The 19452-nt window shown below is 48.6% G+C and overlaps 1 protein-coding gene across 1 annotated transcript in view; it reads left to right on the top strand.

Moving 5' to 3' along the window:
• Window positions 1-472: 472 nt before the first annotated feature.
• Window positions 473-19452, top strand: part of RIPOR2 (RHO family interacting cell polarization regulator 2) — a 69586-nt gene continuing 50606 nt past the window's right edge. Inside the window, 1 exon segment of the mRNA XM_075744580.1 lies at window positions 473-795. Within this exon segment, the coding sequence (XP_075600695.1) occupies window positions 735-795 (61 nt within the window). The 5' untranslated portion in view covers window positions 473-734.

The following is a 19452-nucleotide window of genomic DNA, read 5'->3' as shown; positions in this document are numbered from 1 at the left end:
TTTATTTTGATGTTCTTCTGTTGTTCACCTGATCATCAGGAAGGTCCCTAGTTTTGGTAGCACACCAAAGACAGTGACTCGGGAAAGCCTAACAACAAGAATCACATCCCTGCTAGCGCATCTGCCCACGGGACAACTGGCGTCACCTATAGCTTTCCAGCTTGTCCATGTGTCCATTACTGTGGGTCACCCCAGCGTGGGTGAGAACGTGCTGTCACTGCTGCCATTGTAAATAAAAAATAAAATCGCATGAACACATGGCACTGAGAGAGCCCGGAGGGGGTTACTCTGCTCAGACTGTCTGTGGGGCGAAAGCAAGCTGCTCTGCAGACCAAGCAAGGCGAGGTGTTCCCTGGCTCTACCTCTGCCACCAGAAAGGATTCACATTCATATGCAAAACCCCTACAGCCCAGGCTGAGAGGGCTGCCGCTGCGCAGCGGCATTCGCGGCGACAGGGCAGGGTGCATTTTGAGCCCGTCCTGCCTGCCTCTGCTCTCAAAATCAACCTCTCTCCCAGCAGTAAGGATGCTCCACCTCAAAACCCATCTCAAAGTCTGTCTGTAAAAACAAGAAGCGTTATTCATATGAATGAGACCGTTTGCGTAAGTGCAGATGCGGAAGCTGTTACCACCAAAATGTTTAGGAAACCGGTGAAAGGAAATAGTCGAGCGGTAGCGTAAGAACCAGTTCAAGCACTAGGCTCTGGCTGCTCCCCGAGCCGCGTCCTCGCCACGATGCAGCACGCCCAAGAAGATCTGACTGCACCCGAAGAAGATGATGATGCCTTTGGGGAAGGTAAAGTCATCTTTTATTAAACTAATCCTTCTACTCAGACTAGAGACCGGTTTCTAACTTGGGTGGTATTTCTTGGTTAAATCTGAAGTTGTCTATGGGCTCCAAGGTCACAGGGTGACCAGACTTTCTTTTCCTCCTAAGAGAATGGAGAACAAAAGCAGCCCACATACAATAAAAATAACTTTCACACTGGTTCAGCAGCTTGCTTCCTCAGCAAGGAGGTTACTGCAGAAGAAGAAAGGTGGGGGTACACCAAGTGTGTTTTCTACAGTGGCCGCACTATGCAAAGTAGCACCTTGGGCATTCACCACCGCAGGTGCTGCTGTCGTTAAAGTAGTAGGGGCTCTTTACAGGGGCTAAAGACGACTTGCTACTTAAATTATCCTTGCAAAATTAGCCTCCTCCTCTCCGACTGCCACAACCCAAGGCACAAAGCCGGAGCCATAGTTTCTTATCCCTAAAACGTCTTCTGCCAGAGCTTGATTCCTCACTGCTTGCATCCTGTGCCGCCGTTTACATGTGCACCGAGTGCTACTGGGTCAAAATAGCAGAGATGCAGATAAGAGGACCCAGAGGAGGAGGAATAAACTGGCCCACCGTGTCTAATTTCTGCTGCTGCTCGCTACCTCCCTTTGCACTTGAGCGGGGGCCGGGGGAAGAACTTGCTCATGCAAATCTTCTCCCGGCCCCCAGCCCTCCACAGTTTCCAAGGGAGTTGAAGGCACAAAGAGTGGCCTGGATCCGCTCCAAAGACTGTGAACCTTTAAACTCACTTCCAGCGCAGCTTCAACAAACCTCATTTAAACAAAGCTCAGCTGCGGTTGGTATGGAAAACTTAGCAGTGAATACTGCCAAATCAAGTTATCTGAGCCCCAGTGAAAAGCATCAACACAGAAAAGAAAACAGTTTCAGTGATGTACTGTCTGTACTCAAATACATTTCTCACGTATATATGCCCTCACTCCTCACCCTGTGTCCCAGTCTGGGCTCAGAAGGGCAATGGATTTGCAGAAAGGAGAGATCAGAGCATTTGGGTTCAGGAAAAAATCCCGATAGTCCAGGGAAGACCTGACGCCACCGGGCAAATCAACTGGCATTGAAAACACCCTTTTGCATTCCCTGCTGCGTGCTCTGACTTGATATGGACATTTTCCAGTGCTCTGAAGACCCAGTGGGATTTAGGCTTCATTGCTGTTTCTGAAACCTCTAGCTTGTGTTCTTCATCAGAAACGTAGGAGGGAAGGAGATGAATGTATGCAGGTTATTCGGCATTTATACTGTGTTATCTGAAGGGAAAGATACAGCACTTAAGAAATCCTTTCCAGTCTCTCAGCTAAGTTGTTTCTGGCAGGGCGGATGCAGCAACATCTAGAGGAGGCTGGCTTTTCAAAGGCAGGAACATTTTAAAAACCTCTCCATGACCCAGCTTGGAGCAGGAGGTTGGACTAGATGACCTCCTGAGGTCCCTTCCCACCTGTCTTTGAGCCTACGAGCTGGTGACAGCCTCTTCAAGTCATCTGTGTGTAACTGGGAACAAATCTACCCCAGCTGCTCTCTCGGCCAGGGGGCCTGTTGGCTCCCAACCCTGCCAGCTGGAAAGCCCAAACACCACAGCCACAGGGCTAGCCTTCCCCTGCAGCCCCCTCTCCTCTCTCTCTTGAACGGGTTAGCAGGGAAACATTAATTTTTTGGCTGCTGTTTCTGGAGCAGTGTTGACCCTGGACAACCCAGCGCGCTCCCCGGGACTGGGTGGGATCCGAGCGGGGAGGATCAGTGCCTGTTTCGGTCACAGGGCAGGCCCCACCCCGTTCACGCTGCAGAGACCTAGGCGCCAGCAAAAACTTGAGTCGCAGATTTTGAGGCCAGATGGAGGCGTTTGTCCGGTGCCGAGCTCCCAGCTCAGCACAGACCACAGCCCTTAAGGTGTGGGCTTTTTTTTTTTTTTTCTTTCTTCCCCCACATCTGGCTTGGTTTGGAAAGCAGTGATGGCAGATCTCACGTCCACCTTCTTAACTTGTCCCAATGCCTAGCTACTGTCACAGTGAAAGACAGCTGCATCGTATTTCTTCTAGTGTTGATTTGTCTAGGTTTTTGGAGCCTCTGGTCCAGGGGAGTGAAGAACTCACTATTGCTTGTGCATATTAATGTCTCGTATGACTGTTCTCAGACTGTATTCAGACTGCTCTTGCCCTTTGCCAAGTAGTCTGTTATCAATGACTGTTTCTTCATTATGTGTGAGTTTTAATCTTTTAAGCATTTTCATGTTTCTTTTTGGGACCATCCCCTTGGAGGTGTGGACATCAGCATGGAGCCCAGCACTCCAAAACCTTTACATCAGGGACAAATCCAGAAGTTACACAATCTGTTCATGCATACTTTATAAATATATATATATATATATATCAGGATCAGTTCAAGGATCAGCTAATATGCACAAGGACTGCTTGAGTCCTTGTGGGTCCCAGCATCACATAAGAGTCTCCATCAGATTTTCTTCTATAATCCTCAAGTCTTTCAGCATCAGAATTTCTCAGGACAGGGACAACACTATTCCATAATTATGGCTTATCTCCTTTGCTCTTTGCTATGCCCACACTAAAACTAGAAGAATCAGCTCACTTTCTCAAGTAGCCTGTTCTCGGAGTGATTTACCACTTCCCCAGACACTATGCCATCTGCATATTCACGCAGTCACTGTTTAAAGTCCACTTTCAGGTCATTGACATAAAAAAGAGTTAAATCCTATAGGGATGGAAAGAATCTGTGCAGGTCCTTGCTAGAAACTGGCATCCCTGATGATTCCTTGGCTGGGTTACATCTGTCATTTGGACTCGTTTTGGATCCATTCAGCATGTCCCAAATTGATCTACTCTATTTCAAGTTTCTTAGTCAATATCTCGTGCAGTGCTGTCTTATTTCTTACAAAAGTCTAAGTACACTACCAACACAATTATTTTCTATAAAACTAATGAGTGCAACTGATTGTATTCCATCTCCTTTAATTTTGCTTATATGACTCCTACATCAGCTATTCCGTAAGGAGGTCAGGACCACTGCCAGGCTATCACACTGTTAGTGACACAACATTAACTCACAGCTCTCTTGAAATCCTCTGGTGTTTCAAGTTTTCTGAAAAAAATCAACAAAGAGCTCCTTGGATAGCTCTTTTCAAAGCTACAGTTTAAAATCCTCCTTTGGGAAAGATAAAGGGAAAAATATTTTCCCATTGATATAGGCCATAAGCTGGCACTGATATTTTCCCATGTGCAAACAAGAACATTTATCAAAAACTTTTGTATTATTGCTAATTCTGCCATTTTCATCTACACATGTTCCAATAGCATTGTTTTTCCTTATTGTCCATTGAAAACCCAAGTCACAGAGCTGGGTGTGACAAGCTATAGTATACATATTTTCACGAAAATTCAGGCTGACATTTGCAATAGGTATTTAGAGCTTGAAAATGTTCATCCTCAAAGAAAACCTGTTAGCTAATTTTCTTGTTTTCTAATAACAGCCTTGCACTTACATTGTGCCATCTCCCTCAAAGGGACGGTGGACACTTTGCGAATGACTGTGCTTAGGTTCAGTGAAGTGCAACTCCCTCTCGTCTGCGACACCACCATCATTTAACAGGGCACAGCTGTAGGATGCAAAGTTTCGAGAAGGAACTATTTTATTTGAAAGTACAGGCAGTTTCGTTTCTTTTAAGGCCTTACTCACTATGTTAATTCAAGGCAAGTGACTTCAGTTAGTGTTACATACAGTCAAAACACCTACTTTGGGGAAAACACTTTTAAATTTTTAGTAACTCTAAGTGCCTGAGATTCTGAAGTTGTATTTCATTAAAAAGAAATCACTTCCACTAGCACAAGGCTTCCGCTCATCACTGCAGCCAGAGAGGCGTGAGTTTTCCTCGGGACTGTCTACGCTGGAGGAGCCAGGAAGGCTCCTGTGGCTCCCAGGCCAGGGACGGAGGGAGATTTGGGCAGGAGTCAAATTTCTTGGCAGACCCTGATTTTCCACTGGGAGGAGAGCTGAGCGCTCACACAGAGGCATGATGCCCCAGCACAGCCTCATGTAGATCAATGTAGACACATCCATGCACGGAGTTTGCAAGCACTCAGCAAACATGGCGAGCATATGGGTCCAGGCATTTCGTTAGCAGTGATCAACAATCCAAACTGAGAATGCACAGGAGAAATAGAAATTAGACTGTGATTTATTGCAGATCTTTTCATACAGCTGCTCCATGCCTCTCCTCACATCTCCACCTCCCGCCTCCTGTACGTGCCCTCTGGTTGTACCCATGCTAACCACGACTTGCCTCTCAGGCCAGGGCTGACAAAAAATCCCATCCATGTTTCCAAAGTATGAGGAAAAAAACCCAAAGCTGTCTTTGTCGTAACATTCAGTAAGCGTGTGCTCCAGTTCAGTAGACCAGAACCTGGCTTTAGATGGTGCACTGCACGGTGTCAGAGTCCCGGGGCCCTCTCCTTGCCCAGGACTGACGTGCTGCTAGGGCACACAGATGCAGTCCAGCACTGCCACCCATCAAGGCTCCCAGCAGAACTGTAATTGCATCAAACTTTTAAAGTATGCTTCAAAAATGTTCCAGATGCCCTTACATCCTTGTAAAGCCTGCCTGCCTCCCCTTTTTAAGAGAGAAAGAGTTTTAGCTCTGGGGTTTGGGATCAGCTTTGAGGCTTAGCTGAAATGAAAGGAGGCTGCTGTTCATGGTTATGTGCACTGCCAGGTGTATTGTAACATCACTGCTGACGTTAGAGAAAAATGAGGATAAAGTCTTGGATGTTAACTTAAAGTTGAGACATACTCTTTACTCAGCAACAATTCAGGTTAAGCAACCTTTCTCTTCCCCTAAAGTAACACAAGACACTACGCTTTCCTTGGACATATAGCTGCAGTGACTTGTCTAAAAGTCACACGGGGAGGTCAGTGTCACAGCTGGTCCGTGACCCACTGGACCAGGCATCTTTCCATGCCGTAGCCAGCCAGCCACTCACCCGCCACCGCCAGCCCCGCTGTGGTGAGAGCCAGCTCAGGTATGTCCCCTGCCCACAGCGCGGGTCAAACTGATGCAACTTTAATCCTTCTAAGGACAGTCACGTGTACATATCAGTACGGTATTCCAGTGGATGTGTACCTCAGAGGTATACAGACATACTGTTTTTTCTATGTTTTCACCCCAAACAGAGTTTGACATGTCTACTTTTTCCAGCATACGAGTGCCTAATATCTGCAAAGGCGGTAGTAAAGATGAGCAGCCTTGCAATGTATTAAGCATGGGAGCTTCTTCACCCTGACTGCTGGGAAACTACAGGTCGTTGTCCTGAAAACGTTTACAGGTCCCACCAGCCCTACCTGTCCTTTCAGCTTATCTCGCATTCCCGGAGATGGAGAATGCATGTGCCGTACTCACTGCAGCCCAGAGGAAGAAAATTCCCAGCACTTCATCACCAAGGCAACAGTGTCTGCTTCAACCAGATAGATCTCAGTAAGAGACGTTTGGCCTATAAACTCACGTGGAAGCACCCTTCTCAAAGAGCATGGGCAGACCACTTAGCGTGCTGGACAAGGATGGTGTGGAAAAGAGGGTGCTCTCTTATGGAGTATTTTTGCTTATTCCTGTTTACTCTGAGTGCTCCGCTCGCAGCTTCTTGCAGCTGCTTCTTTCTGGTTGTGGTCGATGGGCAGATACAGAGTTATGCAGACAGGTGAGAGAGCTTTTTGTGGTCGGAGGAGTCAGTGCGAGGCACCCGTCCCCACCCCGGGTGCCCCCGTGCCAACCCACCCACAGTGCTCCGGCCCCCCACTGCTTCCAGCTGTCCTGGGCAGCTGGAGGGCTATTTTTAACAGAGCATCGCGCTCCATAGTTGAAGCAGAAACGATTGAGTCCATGAGGCCTGAAATTAAAAAAAGATTGACATGAGAGACACTTTCAGCTCTGTTGTCTCCCTATTTTTTAATTAAAGATCTTTGATCTTTTTGGTTTTTCCTTCTCCGTGTCTTGAAGGCAATGTGTTTGGTTCGTATTTGTCGACAATATTTCTAGATCGCTAATAATAATGACAGTGAGGGGAAAAAACAGGTCAAATATAAACAAGTGGCATTTAACCAGCCCTCAGAGAAAAGAGGAAGGTATGTACAAGCCAGAGAGAAACCACTGATTAGGTGTGCTTGGGCCATCTTCTAGGCTTTCAAAACAAGTGCATCACCAAAGGCTGAAGCAAAACTGCCTTCTTTCACACCCTTTTCCCCCTCCTGTTTTTAGACAGCGTCTTTACAAAGCTCCATGAAACAAAAGCTTTTTGTCGTCCAGTCCCATCATTAAAGTCACAAAATAAATGTGGCTTGGCTAGCGTGAGCTGGTGGCGTAAACAGCTTCACCCCTTTAACAATTCAAGGCACGGCTCAGCTGCCTCTGAAATGACCTTCCTCCCGCCTGGATGCTAAAACCAAAGCCCTGTGGTTGGTGTGCCCAGGGTGTGACAGTCACAAAACAACCGGGTCAGGAAGTGCAGAGTTAACAGGCGAGGAGTGAAAACACTCTGAGAACAGGAATTAAAGAGAGGGGGGAGAGCAGTCAAGCACTTGACAGTGTCACAGAGGCACTAAAAAGTCGATGGTGGGATGATTTCCCCATGGTGGGATTTCTCCTACATCTCACCATCGCTCGGGGTGGGTAAGGGGTGTTATCAGGCCCCACAGAATTTTAAGTCTTGATCTGGCATCTAAGAGCAGGGAAGTGGTTTGAAGAGGGGTCCCACTGTGGCTGCTACCTAAGCAACCTTTCCTCCCTGCTGAAATTCACAGCTCAACCTACAGACCTGCTGCCAAGGGGGGTGGGGGTGGGGGTGTGCATTTGCACACCCCAAAAAAGATCGGGTGGAGACGGTGCAGGGCAACATCTACGCTCTGAAAAGCCATTGATATTCCTGTGTCTTTGGCAACTGGAAAACAGGTGAAGCAAACCCGTTATGGAAATCCTGAGCACAATAGGCTTAACGCTGCATAACTTACAGGGGCCGACGTTGGTTTACTCTGGTTTAATTGCAAGTAGTCTGGAAACTGGGAAGTTCAGAGACCCAGAGCTTGGAAGTGATGCCTAGAGGTTGACTAGCTGGTAAAAGTGTGGAAAGACAAAAAATGAGGCAGCAAGGAAGGAAGCCAGAGAGAAAGAGTGAGAAAAGAAAGTGGGATTTTTGGAAAAGTTCCTTTGTGACCCAGCCGCCTGACCAAATGGCAGGGGACAAACACATCGGGCTGCACCCAAATTGAGGCAGTTCAAATCACCTCTATTCCAACCTTCTCAGGTATTTAGGCTCCTGACTCTTCAAGCCGGTTTCCCTAAGTTCCCCTTATAGACAATAGTGAGTGTGCGTGTTGTGTGTGCGAGAAGGAAGGAGGGCAGGTGATGGAAACAAGAAGCCGCTCCAGGTGCCATTTCCGAGCATGGAAATGGGGATCCTTTCTTTAATTACCTGCTGGAAGAGCCTGGCCCTTTCCCTGCCCATGGCAGTCCCCGGCTGCTGGCCTGGCAGCCGTGGGCACGAGCGTGGCTGGTGCCCGTACAGCAGCATGCACGTCCATAGGGGTGGTTGGTCTCCAGGCAGGGCAACGGGAGGCAGATCCACCTCAGGAGCCAGGTAGCCTCATTTTTTGTGACAGAGGGTCCCAGCTAGGAAGCCCTGCAGCAACTGCTTACCATTGAAGTGATGCTCTGCTTGTAGTTTGCCTCTAAATGGGAGGCAGTGGCTCAGGTACTGCCCACACAGGTCCAGGGTTAGGTTCCCCCAGGGCACAGCAGTGCTTTTCATTTTGCCCCACTAACTGATGGGAAAACTGCCTACCCTTGGTGCTGCCCTCTTCACCGTGGTGGGGGAGCTCAGCGCCCAGGTTGCTCCTGCACCATCACTCACCAGACCCGTGCCAAGACAACACCTGGCCTTTACTGCCCATCTCATGGCATCGCATGAGCCTGGGAAACAAAACTCAAAACTACCACAAAAACTCAGAGGAAACTGTCTGAGGCACGTGTACCTCGCACACAAAGGCTTGCAACACCTCCCCTTTCATCATGCCAACCTGCTCCCCGGACCAGCTCTGCCTTCCAGCACACCCCACGCCCGGCCCGAGGGGAAGTCACCCTCAGTGACGAGCTTTTGTGCAAGTGATCCTCTCTTCATACCGTGCAATACTGGAGCGGAAAGGCACCTGGTCTCCCCCATGGAGCATGTCTATGGTTCGGGAACAGCGGTGGCCAAGTGGCGAGGAGGTGTCAGAGCCACCCGTGGCAGAAGAGAGAGGGACAGCCTCTCAGAGGGGCTTGACAGGATGGCTAAAAGCTCTGTGAACATATTGTCAGTACCGTAGACATTAAGTTTTCAAGGACTCCCACAGAATACTCTTGGAGACGAGCTTATAAAACCTCACGTCTTTCCCCTACGGCTCTCCAAAGATTGTGATTAAGATGCCAGTGGCTCACAAGGCTGGCTGGCATTCAGGCTCCACAGTATAAATGGAGCTTCGTTCACATCCTTCTCACTTCATGGTAGCTCAGGGTAGTGGAAGACCTCTGCTGTGAACATGGATGTGACCTACAAGGCACCGTGTTCATTACAGCAGGCCAGTTGTGACTGTGTAGAAGTGCCGTTTGCCAGCTCAGAGCTCCCTGTAAGTTCTGGAGTCCTGCTCGCTGCGTTTTCTCACTCAAGAAGGAAGAAGAAAAATACAGGGCAGGGCCCAGGTAATGTCACAGAGCTAACAGAGGTAGCACCGAGCAAATGAGAGCTTTTTCTGTCTCAAACATGACCAGCAGACCAGAGGTCACTGCAGTTTCTTAATGGTGGAGATGTAAAGAGCAGAGTGAGCACAGCCTGCTTCCTCTAGGGAATCCCTGAGTTCTGGGGTGGCATCTGGAGAATCTGTCTGATTTATAGATTTAATGATTTGAGGAGTTTGGGTTATGGCAGGGCTGAAGGATTGGGTCATAGCATACAGCCCTCACACTGAACTAACAGATTTCCTTCTCTTGAGTGTCTTGGAGGAAAAAGGAGATTTTATAGATGTAGATAGATTTGAACCTAGATAGCATCTCTGCGATCCTCCTACAAACACATACAAAGAGTCCCAGATTAGCAATAGTAGCGTACATTTAACAAGTGAGGCACTTTTTTATTGAGAGGGGTGGGAATGTTGAAAAGGGTCCGTATAAAAATATTCTTAAAGTGAAACAAAGCCACAGGAGGAGCAGAGCCCTCCAGTGCTGCTGAGCTCAGCTCTGGAGTTGCATGGCTACAACTTTTTTTTTACTTTTCCCATGGAAAAGCAGGCAGCTCGGGAGGTCCTGATCTGCTCTGCCTCTTCTTTCGCTCTGGGGACTTTCCTGCCCTTTCTATTCCTGCTGCCTGTTGTGAGCCAGGGAAGAGTTAGCTTAATCAGCAACACCAGCCACTGATCAGTGCCAAGCTGTTGTCATTAATCACTTCAAAAATCACTGCGCTGAAAATAGTACCCAGGGTCAGATGTTCAAAAACTGGCATGGTTTAACTGGTGTCGTTTAACTTCAGCCACAAAGCCAGCCCATACCCCTAAAGAAACACTATTTCTTTGCTTTACATTACATATTATTTATGATTTTTAAATTTGAATCCCCTCACAGCCCCAGTGACGTGGCACAAAAAGGTGCTCTTCACCTTTCCTAGGGGAAACAACTGCTGTGAGTGGTTAAAAAGTGAAGGCAGGCTGGACCAACAACCAACCAACCTCTATCCTCCCAAAAGATGCATAGGGGTACCAGCCTGAGGGTTTAGTCATGAGCTTCTCCATGCTGTGGACTCCCCCTCTTCTCTGGAATCTCACTTCAAATATTTGGCAGATGCGCTTGGGGCTCATTACATTACAGAGGCAATGTGTTCCTTGCGCTCTCCCGCATGGCATTTCGTGTGCGCCGCACTTGTTTTATATTTGCTATATTTAAGCCACAGAAATATGCGCTGATGAGGAAAAGAGGGCCGTGGTGATATCTTGGAGGCAGGAAGGGAATGAAAATAATTTCTCAAAGCTGCAATCCTCTGGGCAGAACTGTGGCCCAGGAGAAGGAAAGAGGAGCGCAGTCAGCTCGGGTCTCTGGCCACCCTGAGGAGCTGGCTGGGTGACCCATACTGCTGTCCGTCTGGAAATTATTTCAGGGCAACTCTGGTTTTATACGAGCGTAACTGAGGATGGAAATTGCTTGGAGCCTTTGCTGCAGAGGACCCTTCCTGGGTTTCTATTACGAAACCACCACATTAGGAACATGCAGGAATACGGGCGTGCAGCACTGCAGGATTTGTACATGGCACTTGATTTTGAAACACGTCTGGTATTATTTGCTCCTTTCCCTCCACCCCTGCCTTTGCATCCTTCTCCTACCTGACCATCATTTTCCGCAGACCATGGTCTTCATCCCTGCAGCTCCTCCCCTTCTTGCCAGGACCTGTGGGACATGCTGAGCAGGAGGAGGGCAGAGGCTGTCTCCACGCTGCTGCTGGGAGCTCCCGACCTGCTCTTTCCATCATGGACCTAGGATAACTTTGGTGGTTGCTAACATGTCCCGCAGTGTCTCATCCCATATAATAGCTATCCTTCATGATCTTTGGTCCTTCCAGACCAATTGCCTGGTGGATGAGGATGGGGCTGGCCCAGCCATGCCTGGGACTGCTAACCAGAGTGTGCTTGGGCATGTACAAAAAAGAAAAAAAGGCTTTCTTCTCCTCTGTGCTTCAGAACTTGCCCAAAATTTGCCTCTGAAGTGCAGGTGAGGCTGCAAGGGAAGTCTGGAGGTGAACATGGGCTGGGTCCACATGTTAACTGCAGGCCTGATGTAGCCAGCAAGTTTCAGAAGGAGGCATTACTGCCTGGTAACGTGGGTAGAGATAGCATCAGTCCCTAAGAGACCCTCAAACACAGCAGGGAGCTCAGCCTGATGTCATGATGGAAGATGAATTTTGTGGCAGGGAGCCAGGTCTGGGCACTTGAGAGCCAGGAAACGGGAAAGAGCCAAGAGATTACTTAAAGATTCAAGAGGATCCCAATGAGGAAGCTGGGATCAGAATGGCTTTCTGTCTACAAAGCCGAATCCTTTCCTGGAGATGGCGTAACAGGGCCTTCTTGATCTTATACATGTCGGTTGTACCAGGAAAGGCAGCCCCGAGCGGGTATCTCACGTACTGCAGACCCGTGGGAAGCACTGCGTCCCACTCTCTGCACTCATCCGGGCAAGGTGGGAGAGCGGCTTTCGAGGCTGTCCAGCAGCAGGACTTGAAGTCAGCCCATCGCCAACAGACAACAGGTTGTCTGACAGCCACGCTCCCAAAAAGCAGGCCGACAGCCCTTTACCTGTCGCTTCAGATCTCTGATCGCTACTGTAGCTTTGATCATCGCATTGTGTAGCTGACTTCCAGCTGTCCAGGAAAGCAAAAATAAGTTTCCAGCAGTTTTTCATGCGTCTTAATTAGAAAACAAGGAATGCTTTTCAAAAACAAGAGAGGGGAAAAAAATAAGGCTAGAGCTGCAGTACTAGACATGCCATCCACACACTTGGCGTGCACTTAAGAGCGGCTCAGCCAGCCCTGGTTGCTAAGCAGTCTGAGAAACTGGAATGTGTTGCTCCCTCCAACCCTCCGCAAACACTGTCACCCAAAACCTGCCCAGAAGAGGCATTGGGGCTGATTTTGCAATGGGGATGGTTCTAGGAGAAAAAAATGCAATCGGTGGCTCCTTCATCCTGCTCCCCCAAGTTACATACGTGAGGGCAGGTAGGGCGTATGCTTGTGTGTACGCCTCCCAAAATTAAGTTGCCATCTTCAAACGCTGCCAGAGGGACAGGCCATCGGTGGGAAGTGTTCTTGCTCTGAGGGCAGCTATCTCAGACCACCACAAATGCAGCAAGGTGGGACAAAGAAGAGAGAAAAGAAGGGTTACCTATGGAAAGCGTTATCTCTTGCAGTACATTATAAGCTAAAGGCAACGCCTCTTCCTGTCCCTCGCCCTCTCCCTCCGCACCCATAGCTGTTCCTTGGTTTACCAAGTGTGTCCTGATCACCGTGCCACAGGGCACAACCACTGCCTCATACTTCGGTCATTCCCAAAGATCCAGCTGTGCTAGGCATCTGGCCAGAAGTCCCAGAAGTTTGAATCTGTTCCTGAATCACTGCAGAAGATCAGCTCAAGCAACCTTTTTTTCCCACAAAGCGCCCTGAGACCTGCAGGTGGAAAGCTTTGCAAAAGCAACATCAAGAGAAATGAGGAACTTGAGGGTGGAGCAGCAACACAGTGATGGGAAGTAAACGGGGGGAAATGGTTGCACAGTGGTTAGAGGATGTCAGCAGTGAAAAACAAGTAGGTATCAAACTCTTTTAGAAGGAGAGCAAGGAGTGTTATAGGATGATGATGAGTGCAAGCCAGATGTACTGGGCAGGCTCAGCTGACAGAGAAAGTATAAACATGGGAATGGAGTCAACCCAAAGATCAGCATTGGCAGGGTGTAGTATAGAGAGTAGGAGAGTTGTGGCAACACTTTAATATGTTTAGCTGGAAAGAGTAATGGTGAACTTGTATATGGTCAGCAAGTTAAAGCTTGTGTCTTACCCAGATTGCTCATGGCAGGGGGTCAGGTTCTTGTCTTTTATCTCTCCCCTAAAAGCCTTTCCAAATGATGTTTCTGGCACCTGCCATGCTCCCCACTTTCAAATATGATCATTCATTTTCGGACCAAGGTCCCGAGGTAAGAGGACTCAGATTTGCTACCTGTGTTCCCACAGAAGGCTTGCCTGGTTGTGATACCTGCTGGAGACATCCTGTAGGGCATCCGTCAGCAATATGAAGACACTACGTGGTTGCAGGCACCCCCTTCTGAGCAAGGGAGTTACACAGAATCACAGCAAAGAGGACTTACAACAGACAAAGCCCATATACAACAAATTGTCTTCCTTAAAGGCTAGGGCAGGCCTGATCGACCTCAGACATCCAAAGCTCGAAGCCGCGGTCTGCCCACCCGTCTCCCCGCCTCCTTAGCCCCTTGCTGATCCTAACATGCTAACGAGAGGCCTCCATGCAAATTGCTATCTGCATGGTCTGCTGATCATTGCCACCCACCATCAACCCTCGCTTTCAGGTGAATGAAGTCACCCAGGTCTGGGCTAAGTCCTTGTATCTGCATAACAGACATACATCCCCACAGTAAGCAGGGAAATTGCAGCAATATCCCACATTTTCACGGGGGTCCTCATAGAGTCCTCCTGCAGAATATCTTACAGGGGAAAGAGGGTTTCCCCTAGACCTCTGTTCAGGCTGCAGGGTCCTGCTCCCCCTTTCCAGATTTCTCTAGACATGTCTGCAATGGACCTGAAAACCAAGGGGTTCTCCTGCTCTGCTGATTCGGGGGGAGTGCAGTGGGCTGGAGCCCGTGGGGCAATGGGAAAAGTGAAGTACTTATTATATCCATCCCTCAGAGCAATGCGTAACTGATATATATCAGCCAGAAAATCCTGCTCAGCCCTGGCGAGAAACCTTCCAGGTGCCTGGGAGGAGCAGAGCATTTAGGTATTCTCAGACTATAATCTCTTCTCTGATAATCCTGATTTACTCTTTGGCCTGGGAGCAAAGGCTAATAGAAAGCAAAGTGCTCCAGCAAAGCCCAGCAGGTAATTTAGGAACTCTGGCTTAGTTGTCTGAAGCATAATATGGGGTTACCATTGCTGGGAATTAGTGTTTATGAAGGTGCACCGGAGCTGGCAGGGAGATAGAAGTGCAGCATAATTGGCAATTACTGGTTTGGAGAGGTCACTCTTTTCTGGAGACAAAGCTCAAATCAGCTGTTGTCACTTAGAAATTTCACTGGGGACATTCATGCTGACCTATTTTTAACATAACAGTAGATTACACTGCAATACAGTGAATAATTTATAGGAGTAGTAGCATGATCACAGCCACAATACAATGGCAGCTTCAGTTCCTGCCCAATTATGGAGGGAGACAGAGCTCTCTGGCATTTTCCACTGAATTAGCAAAACAAGACACACGTGGAATGACTGACCCGAGCCTTTCAAAAGCATGTGTGTCAGGATGAATACATGTTCGGAAGGACTAAGTGGGGCAAAGATTTTATCTAGAGCATCTGTAAACCTACTCAGTCTCCAGGCAGTTTCGGCAAGCTGCAGCACTGGGAGCAAGGAAGTGGGAATGTGTGTAGAGTTGGGGGTGATGAAGAGAAGGAAATTAGCTTTCTGCGTTTGCTATGCAAAACTGTACTGAGAAACCAAGAGAAACAGCTCATACATCCCTAGCATTTGCATAGGATAGAGAACAGTTCCTTGAAAGAGGAGGCTGCAAATGAATAAGGTATTTGCATCTGCAACCTTAAGTTCAAAAAATCTTCAAGATAAGACCAAAAGGGCCAGAGGGAATTCGCAACATGGGGCGTACGGAGTAATCGCCAAGAACTACTGTAGGAGGCTCAAGGTTGAAGTAAGATGCTGCAATTAGTAAATGGCACTGAAAAGCTTTAACAAATTAACCAGGCTTCCACAGTGAGAGTTGCCACCCCCTAAAAGGCTGAAATGGACTCAAAAGCATATTAAGTATGCATGATGAGACATTTATAGCTTTCAGCATTGCCACAAATATTCCCTCTCCTCTTCCCCTGGCATTCCACAGCCTGAAGCGCGCAGCTGCTTTTTCCAGAAAGCAACTTCTCCGCCTGGGCCTCAGAGTTCACGTCCTATGTGAAACACATGAAACGGGGGCATAGTTGATTCAGGCAGAGACATAGAAAGGTCACCCTAAAAATTTCGCCTTGCAGCTACAGCACTAGCACTGTGCCAGCAGTGGCCCCTACACTTTTTCCAGTGGAGAAGTGGGTGCCTCTGGAAAAACCACCACCGTGATTGCTGTAGAGCCCATCTGAACTCAGAAACCTTGGAAATGGCCTGCAGGCCCTAGAGGTCTGCATGCCAGTGTGAAGAGCATCCTTTTCTGCCTTTACTGAATCTGGAGTCGTTTCTCTCATTTCTCTTTCTTAAGGCTACTGGGTGCTGTTTATTTTCAGCATACGATATAAATACCACATGTTCATTATTACTGCTGAAAATTTCTTAAGATAATAGGTCAGCTGGAACTGGCAGTTTAGATTTTTTTATTCAGTGGTTTGGTTTTTTTCCATGCACGATGCTCCATGAAACCCCAGCTCTTTTTCATTTCTGTCATTTCCTAAATGTCTCCATACAATATCATCCTATGTGTGACAGGTCTGTGTGCTCCGTGAAAAACATTTGCATTTGAAAGGGCGAGTCTACATATCCTAACCCAAACTGGGAAAGATACAGGCATATAGGGAGGGTATCACTAGTGCCTCCTCAAGCCACCTTCAAAATTGTGTCCATTTACCAAACCCATAGACTTGCCAGGGGTTCTCCCTGCCCCCCAAAAAGAAGCACTTCCAGTTGTTTAAGAGACCCAAAGGACAGCTTATTGAAGGAGCTTTACGTGTTGGAGGAGGGACAGCAAATCGTATAGAAAATACGACATGGGTGATGGCTGAAGTAAAGTCCAGTACGAAAAAAGCTGCAGAAGAGAAATGGAGAAGTCCTGAGGCCAGCAATAAATACACGCAGAGTCTTTACCTCTATAGAGAGATGTATTTACAATAACTAGGGCTATACATTTTGGAAGGAAGACTGAATTTGAAGAAAATACCCCACAATCCCTGGGAAAATACAGCTTTCCTGCCTTTTTGTCTTGCTCAGGGTAACACAGGCAAGAGTGCTCAAAGGCAGAAATGTAAGCACCACTCCTTGCAATGTTCTTTCATTTATACCCACCTTTAACTGCTGTCTTCAGCCCTCCCAATATCCAAATTTAGAGCCTGCTTTCGCACACGCTACCGAAGGTAACGGAGGCTACAGCGAGTAGCCCGGCGGCCGGGGGAAGGGGAGCGGCGGCGGCCCGTCCCCTGCACCTCTCCCCGGGGGAAGGATCAGAGGTATTTTTGCGATATCCCATCCTTTGCTCGAACCGCCCGAGAGGCAACGAGCGCCGAATAAGAAAAAAAACAAAAAAAACAAAACAGGGAAGAGCCGCCGCCGCTCCGAAAAAAAAAACCCCAACCCCGTGTAGAGCCACCGGCTCCGCCGCATCCTGCCGGGGCGAGCTGGGGGGGGCGCCCGCGGGGGGCTCCGCACCCCTCCGCACCGCCCGCGGGGGCGGGCCGCGGCCGCGCAGCAACAGCAGCAGCAGCAGCAGCAGCAGCAGCAGCAGCAGCGCCTCCGCCGCCTCCTCCTCCTCCTCCTCCTCCTCCTCCTCCTCCTCCTCCTCCCTCTGCTCCCTCCCGCAGCTCCGCAAGGAAAAGCCGGCAGCAGCTGCGCTCGCTGTCAGAGCGGCTGTGCGCTGCGATCGGAGACGGGCTGCCCCCGCTCCTCCTCCTTTTTTAATTATTTTTTTAAATTATCTTTTTTTATTATTATTATTATTATTATCTATTATTAGTTTTCCGGTTGCGGGCGCTGCCGCCGGGGATGGGGCTCCGCGGTGCCCGAGGAGCGCTGGGCGGCGGCGGGCGAGCGGCGTCCCGGGGCGGGCTGTGAGCCCCGGCGGGCGCGGGCAGCTCCGCCGGCAGCAACAGGTACTCGGCCGGGCTCGGGGGTGGGGGGAAGAAACCCGCGTGGGAAGGGAAGGGAAGGGAAGGGAAGGGAAGGGAAGGGAAGGGAAGGGAAGGGAAGGGAAGGGAAGGGGGTTTGTTGCTCCCGAGGCGGGACGTGGCCCGAGGGCTGCGGGGGTGACGGGCCGCTGTCCCGGGAGCGGCTCCCGTCCCCTCTCCTCTGCCACTGCCCCGCCGGGCCCGGGGGTTAGGCGGAGACAGGTTTTCTGAGGAGAGAAAAGGGGCTTCTGTGGGGCTTCTGGTGTGTGGTTTTAGGCTGAGAATGCGAAGAAAATCTTGGTTGTGGGTGTTCGCTGAAGGATATGAAAAGCTGTGCGGGGGAACTGGTTTAATGTTTTCTCATAGAGCGTGGAAGTGCTTAGCCTGGTTTCCATAAAAAAAAAAAAAAAAAAGAAGAAGAAGTCTCAGCGTTTCCTTCGGTCTTGTCTTTCTATTTCCAGTGCGCTTTTATGGTATTACTGGTTGGAGGAAAGCTTAGACCCTCTTAAGTTCTCCTTTCCGTCTCTGGCTCATTCCCAAGAACTGATGCAAACATATTACACACTGGCATTGCACTTCAGTTTACCTTTGAATGCCCCGGTTACAAAAGGTCACCCTAATCCTATGACTGATCTTTCTATTGCTGTGTTAACTGAGCATTTTGCTGCCTCTCATTCAAAGTTTCAAAAAGCTTTCTGGAAACCGTGTGTGCGTGCGCGTTTGTGTGCATGTGGCCATTCTGCCTTCGCACCCTTTCCTACATCTCCCTGGGAAGAGCTGAATGTATTTTCAGTGTAATTTCTGCATTCATTAATCTGGCCGTGCATTCAGCCACGCTCATCTTAATTACGGTGTTTGAGCTGCTGTCAAGCAGCTGGAGCCTGGGGCAGAGAACACACTCCCAAACGGAAACATTATCTTCATGTTCTCCAGCGGCTAATTAGGTTTCACAAGCATCCCTCTCCTTCCGAACAAACAAAAGTGGGAGCATACCCGAACAGGGGGCTTGAGGAAGGAGGCAAGAGGAAGGTGTCTTTCCTGGAAGATTTCGGTGCTTGCTGCCCAGCCGTCCCTGAGATCTTCACACGCTGGGAAGAGATATAATGTGATAATTTGGTTTATTGTGGCCAGACACAAGGAAGGTATCCACTGGGACGGGTTAGGAGCCCTGCTTTATAACCATAATGGGCAAACATGACAGATTGCGCCACACTTAAGTAAGTGTGGGTGGTTATATATTACACAGTGGGAGTCTAAAGGCAGCAAAATCTATCTTTTCTTCTGTAAATTCAGCATTTTCTCAGCCAGCAACTAAATCACTAGGACAGTCACTTAAGATGGTGTTTGTGCTGCTTGCAAGTGCGGATAAGCATGCGTTCAATGGGGACTTTTAAAATCCCAGCATCCATAACCTGATGCTGGTTTAATTTCTGACATCTAAGCAGTACTTCCTTGACAAGGTGTGGGCTTTGGGGGGTTGGTTTGTTTCCTTGTTTGTTTTTCTTTTTAAGAAGCAACAGGTTGAATTTCTTTCCAGAATCCTGCCTAAGGAACAGAGCAATTCACTTTTCCATGTCTCTACTGCTCTCCAGAATGACAGTACAGTTATATCTTAGTGGTTTTTTCTATAGCGGAATGAATATTTCTTAAACACTTGGGAATGTGTAAGGGGAGAAGTGTGTGGCTTGTGAAGGAGCATCCCTAAGTGAGAAGGTTGCTTTACCTCCTTGTGGTCTCAAGGCACATGACCATTTTATTCACCTGTATCACAGAACAAACACTCAGGGTAAGAGCGATACGAAGCACGGCCTCAAAACTCACAGCAGCACGTTCACATGCTATGTAGGGTTACCTTTTGCTCTTTGATATTTTTAAACCTGAGCAAGCAGAAAGTTAACTTCCAGACAAAGCATGCTGCTGGGAAAGGTCCAGTTCTGGGGAAGCCGCCTTGCTTCCCCACT

The sequence above is a fragment of the Balearica regulorum genome, chromosome 2 (genome assembly GCF_011004875.1).
Source record: "Balearica regulorum gibbericeps isolate bBalReg1 chromosome 2, bBalReg1.pri, whole genome shotgun sequence".
Taxonomy (NCBI): Eukaryota; Metazoa; Chordata; class Aves; order Gruiformes; family Gruidae; genus Balearica; species Balearica regulorum.
This window is presented reverse-complemented; position numbering and strand designations above follow the sequence as displayed.